At 39.6% G+C, this 5,322-nt stretch overlaps 1 protein-coding gene across 1 annotated transcript in view; it reads left to right on the forward strand.

The window, feature by feature from the left end:
- The window catches only part of HNRNPDL (heterogeneous nuclear ribonucleoprotein D like), a 24,789-nt gene extending 19,467 nt beyond the window's left edge, over positions 1 to 5,322 (forward strand). Inside the window, exons 2-9 of the mRNA XM_027773016.1 lie at positions 90 to 255; positions 1,023 to 1,191; positions 1,307 to 1,468; positions 1,894 to 2,025; positions 2,153 to 2,267; positions 2,701 to 2,871; positions 3,220 to 3,312; positions 3,685 to 5,322. Coding sequence (XP_027628817.1) covers positions 90 to 255; positions 1,023 to 1,191; positions 1,307 to 1,468; positions 1,894 to 2,025; positions 2,153 to 2,267; positions 2,701 to 2,871; positions 3,220 to 3,290 — 986 coding nt within the window. The 3' untranslated portion in view covers positions 3,291 to 3,312; positions 3,685 to 5,322. The remainder of the gene's footprint in view (positions 1 to 89; positions 256 to 1,022; positions 1,192 to 1,306; positions 1,469 to 1,893; positions 2,026 to 2,152; positions 2,268 to 2,700; positions 2,872 to 3,219; positions 3,313 to 3,684) is intronic.

Raw genomic sequence — 5,322 nt, forward strand, 5'->3', positions numbered from 1 at the left:
CAGCAGCCCTCCCGATTGGCGGGCGGGGCGGCTATAAAGGGGGGGCGCAGGCGGCGCCCGGATCTCTTCCGCCGCCATTTTAAATCCAGTTCCATACAACGCTCCGCCGCCGCTGCTACCGCGACCCGAACTGCGCGCCAGCCTCCCCGTGCCCACAGTTTCCGCCGCCATGGAGGACGTGAACGAATACAGCAACATAGAGGAATTCGCGGAGGGATCCAAGATCAACGCCAGCAAGAATCAGCAGGATGACGGGTACCGCACGCTTGTCCCTTCTCTACCCCTCCCCCCAGCGCGCCGCACGCGCCTTTCGTCCCTCGGGAGCCGCGCGCCGCCCCCATTCTTGTCCAGAGTCGATTCTCCGCGTGCCCGCTGGGCCCGGCTACCCTGAAGGGAAGAGGAAAGTAAGAGACGGAGGAGGTTGATTCGAGAGGCCCGCGGAGAGTGGGGGAAGGGCGAAAGGGTTGGAGGAGGGTGGTGGTGTCCGCGTCCCGAGTGCGCAGGCGCCGCGTGGGGCCCGCGGGGGAGGGGCCGGCCTCGCTGCGCCACATGCTGCAGCTGCCGCCGCCTCTTCATTGTGTCTGTTACTGCTCCGCGCAGTTTTCCTGTGAAGAGTTCAGGGGTACTCGTGCTGCGGGCACCAGTGCGCGACTGGCCCCCAGAACGCGTCATGATGGGTTCTTCGGGTGCAGTGTTGGCTTGACAGCTGAGGGTGAGCGTGAACCTAAGTTGTTCCGGATCAGTTTAGGAAGTTGAGCTCTCTAACTTAGAGGATCTGGGCAGAACCTGTAGCTCGCTTTATGGCCTGGTCCTAAGTTACGCGTTATTCCGCGGATTCGACTAATGACCCCGACGAATTTTCGGATTGTTACGGTCTGTTGTTTTTATATTGTACACATAGATTTCATTGCTTACACGTAGGGAGTAGATCACCCCGTGCTACTATCGCAGTTTAATCCCAGGACTGCAGTAGTTGTTTGAGTTAACTGCTAAACTTTAAAAAAGAAAACTTTTATTTCTAGTAAAATGTTTATTGGAGGCTTGAGCTGGGATACAAGCAAGAAAGATCTGACTGAATATTTGTCTCGATTTGGGGAAGTTGTAGACTGCACAATTAAAACAGATCCAGTCACTGGAAGATCAAGAGGATTTGGATTTGTGCTTTTCAAAGATGCTGCTAGTGTTGATAAGGTAGGAATTTGTGTGTTTGCATTGTGCTTTTTGCGTGTGTATATGTGTGTGTGTATTTTCTAAGTTCTAATGTTTGGTTATGAGTTACTGTCAGATTAAATAATATGTCTTCTAGGTTTTGGAACTAAAAGAACACAAACTGGATGGCAAGTTGATAGACCCCAAAAGGGCCAAAGCTTTAAAAGGGAAAGAACCTCCCAAAAAGGTTTTTGTGGGTGGACTGAGCCCAGATACTTCTGAAGAACAAATCAAAGAGTATTTCGGAGCCTTTGGAGAGGTGCGATTTCTGGTTATGTATTTTATATTTGATGTGTTCTTAACATTCATTCCTGGTGCACTTTATATGAAACATTCATAGTTCATATGAGGGTAAGATTAAGTTACTGCTCAAGCTCCTTCCAGTGGTTGTACTGTAATGGCCAGTATCGGCTTTTATTTATTTTGGCCAAAACCCTGGTGCTTTGACATGGTCAGTATTTGGACTCTTATTGACATCTTGTGTACAGTTGTTGGGTGTGCACACAGGATGTTTTACTCCTCCCTCAGTGCTTCACATCTGCAACTAATTTTAGGTTGGTGTTGATTACAAAGTCATTTGATTAAAATAACATTTTATATTTAAGCTTGAAAGAGCCTTTGATGTTCTTATCTGATAGCTTTTTACTGTTACTGGATGATATTGAGCATACATGTCAATTTCAGATTGAAAACATTGAACTTCCCATGGATACAAAAACAAATGAAAGAAGAGGATTTTGTTTTATCACATATACAGATGAAGAGCCAGTAAAGAAATTATTAGAAAGCAGATACCATCAAATTGGTTCTGGGAAGGTAAAGCCTTTTAATTATCCTAAATGAAATGCATGCGGATTCTCATCCTTTTGAGAAGAGTAGAATGATTTAATGTTAGAACTTCAATTTAAAAATTCCATTGGTGTGTGTTTTGACTTGTTTATAGTGTGAAATCAAGGTTGCACAACCCAAAGAGGTATATAGGCAACAGCAACAACAACAAAAAGGAGGAAGAGGTGCTGCAGCTGGTGGAAGAGGTGGTACTAGGGGTCGTGGCCGAGGTAAGACTTAATTCTTAAATGACTAAACATGGTTTAGGTTATCTGGTGGTAAATATGAGTAAGCCCATAAGAAAACAAAGCTAAATTTAAAACTACTCCAATGGGAGGGGTTAAATGAGTTTACTAGTTTCATCTGTTCAAAGAATGGCCACTTTGACAATTAAGGCCATAACTGATAAGAACATACCAGCATTGCATGAAAAGGCAAGGTCTGATGAGTTTTGTGGGACTAGGGTCCCATCTGTTAAGCAGAACAACATGTCTTCAACTTAAATGAAAAATTTGGTGATTTTAGGAAATTAGGAAGGTTGGTGTTGGGGTAATTTAACTTTCTGCCCCCTTTAAAGATTGTAGATTGAGAGACAGGAATGTCTCAGTTTGTGTTGGGATTAGGTCTTGGGTGTTTGCTAACCATCATTATGTGTTGTTTCAGGTCAGGGCCAGAACTGGAACCAGGGATTTAATAACTATTATGATCAAGGATATGGAAATTACAATAGTGCCTATGGTGGTGATCAAAACTATAGTGGCTATGGCGGATATGATTATACTGGGTATAACTATGGGAACTATGGATATGGACAGGGATATGCAGACTACAGTGGTAAGAACATTTATCATATTTTCACAAACCAGTGGTATTAAAACTCTGTTAAAGTGCAATCCTATTCAAATGTTGTTTATATGTCTTAAGTTTTCCTTTCTTTGAAGTATTTGGAGTTAAGTTGGGACTTGTGTTCATAGGGTGGTTATACTAATACAAAGATAGTGTGGATACAAATGTGCTAAGATGTTTAGCTTAGGGCTTACTAATCATGGCTGTTAAAAATACCTTAATATTTTTTGCATTTCATGCAAAATTTTCCGTGTTTAATAGTTTTTGAGGTGCTTACAAAAAACCATTTGGTAGAAAAGCTAATTAATGAATTTTTTTTTTTTTTTTTTAATATAGGCCAACAGAGTACTTATGGCAAGGCATCTCGAGGGGGTGGCAATCACCAAAACAATTATCAGCCATACTAAAGGAGGACATTGGAGAAAACAGGTGTGTATAAGAGTGCAAGAAACCAGTAGAAATGTCTAATTTAATTTAAAGATCAATAGACAAATGAAAAATAAGTGAAAACAAAATATTGCGTAGCCTGTTTTTACTAAATTGTTGATTTTTAATTGCTTTATCAGCCTGTTTTGCCTAAAATGTCTATAGATCTTTAACTTTAAAGTCTTACCTCACCTTCTTTAGTATTACAGAAAAACTTAAAAGTTTTTCTGTTTGCTTTGTGTACCAGGTGATCTAGAGGAATAATTAAACTTTTTTAGAACTATTAACAGGTAAAGTACTGAAATGGGTACAACTTAAGGAAAACAAGAATGTTGTCTTCTAACTCTGACATTATACCTTGTTTGTACCCGCCAGCGGGAACTTCATTGCAGGCCGTGTGTCACCCTGACCACGTCTATCTCTGGGGGTCGCACGTTGCGGGCAGAGCGCAAGGCATACACCAGAAAACGCTGTCCTGTGGTATGGTCTCTTCCAACTTCATGTACCAGCGTAAAGATTAAAGTGGAAAACTTCAGACTTTGGCTTCTTTTTTTAATCTTTTTGGAGATTAAGTGTCTAAACTTAACTTAAATGGTTTTTTACAGGAGTTAAAGTACATAAATGCCTTTTTACAGCGTAATCATTTTGGTCTTCTGTTTAGTGTTGTATTTCAATTGTGGAGCCTCATTTTAAGTGTTCATTCTTTAAGATTTAATGCTTGCTTTTTCTTTTTATAGCTAATAGTGAAATCTACAAACCAAAACAACTTTTAAATCTGGGATTATAAATTAAAGATCATATGCACAAAGCAATTCATTTTCTTATAATATACCTATTAAAATTCATGTTTGTGATAGTGTTTTACTTGGCTTACTAGAGATGCTTTTAGTAGGCCTTAATCTTTAGCACCATTCAACTTTTAAAGATGGGAAGCTTACATTCCCAGATCTTTCCTGAATATACCTGAATTTGATTTCGTTTGGGAACTCCAGGGTGAGTTTGAATTACCAAACTGCATTTTGCAAATAAGTATGCATGTGATCTTTAATTATTGAAGAAAAGAATAAAGTGAGGACTTAAAACAATACATGAAAGTGGACCTTTGAAAGCTTGTCAGAGTTGCACAACTCTAATTGCTTGATTTGTTTTTGTTTTTAGGAGGAGATGTTAAAGTAACCCATCTTGCAGGACGACATTGAAGATTGGTCTTCTGTCGATCTAAGATGATTATTTTGTAAAAGACTTTATAGTGTACAAGACACAAACTGTGTCCAACTGTATATAGCCACCAATTAGTTTTCTTTGTTTTTACTTTGTCCTTTGCTATCTGTGTTATGACTCAATGTGGATTTTGTGTTTATACAAATTTTATTTGTATGATTTCATGTTAAACCTCAAATAAATGCTTCCTTATGTGATTGTTTTTCTGCGTCAGGTACTACATAGCTCTGTAAAAAATGTAACCTTAAATAAGCAATAATTGAGGCACAGTTTATTTTGTAGGGAGTATTGGTCCACAGGGAGAAACTGCACTCCTTTATAGCCAGCCATGGTGTTTACCGTATTACCCATTTTTGTAGATGTATTCTATGTGTTAAGGCCTTGTCTCCCTGCTAACTGAGGCTACCACCACATTTTGATGTTCTTTCCCTTCTGGATATCTGGAGGCTTTGTCATGAGACTAGATCATAATATTGTAATTGGTGGAAGCGTTCTAGTAGACCATGTAATCTTCTGTAATCTTTTTTTTTTTTTTAAAGAAAAATGTTTTTTTTAACACCACCATGGTGTAGTGTATTTTGCTTTCTTACTATTTCTGGTAAGCCATTTATGATTTGCTCATTGTTTTCAGAGTAAGTCTGGTCTGCTAGAAAAAGCTTTCTCTTATAACATGAATTTAATTGTCTTGGTAAGAATCTTCAGATAAAAGAGTACTGTAAGCTGTGTGGTAGGAGCTAATGGTTTAAGAGCATTGAAAATAGTTGCAAGGATTTTTGCAGACAAGTATTAGAT

The sequence above is a fragment of the Tupaia chinensis genome, unplaced genomic scaffold, assembly GCF_000334495.1.
Source record: "Tupaia chinensis unplaced genomic scaffold, TupChi_1.0 Scaffold000318_1, whole genome shotgun sequence".
Classification (NCBI taxonomy): domain Eukaryota; kingdom Metazoa; phylum Chordata; class Mammalia; order Scandentia; family Tupaiidae; genus Tupaia; species Tupaia belangeri.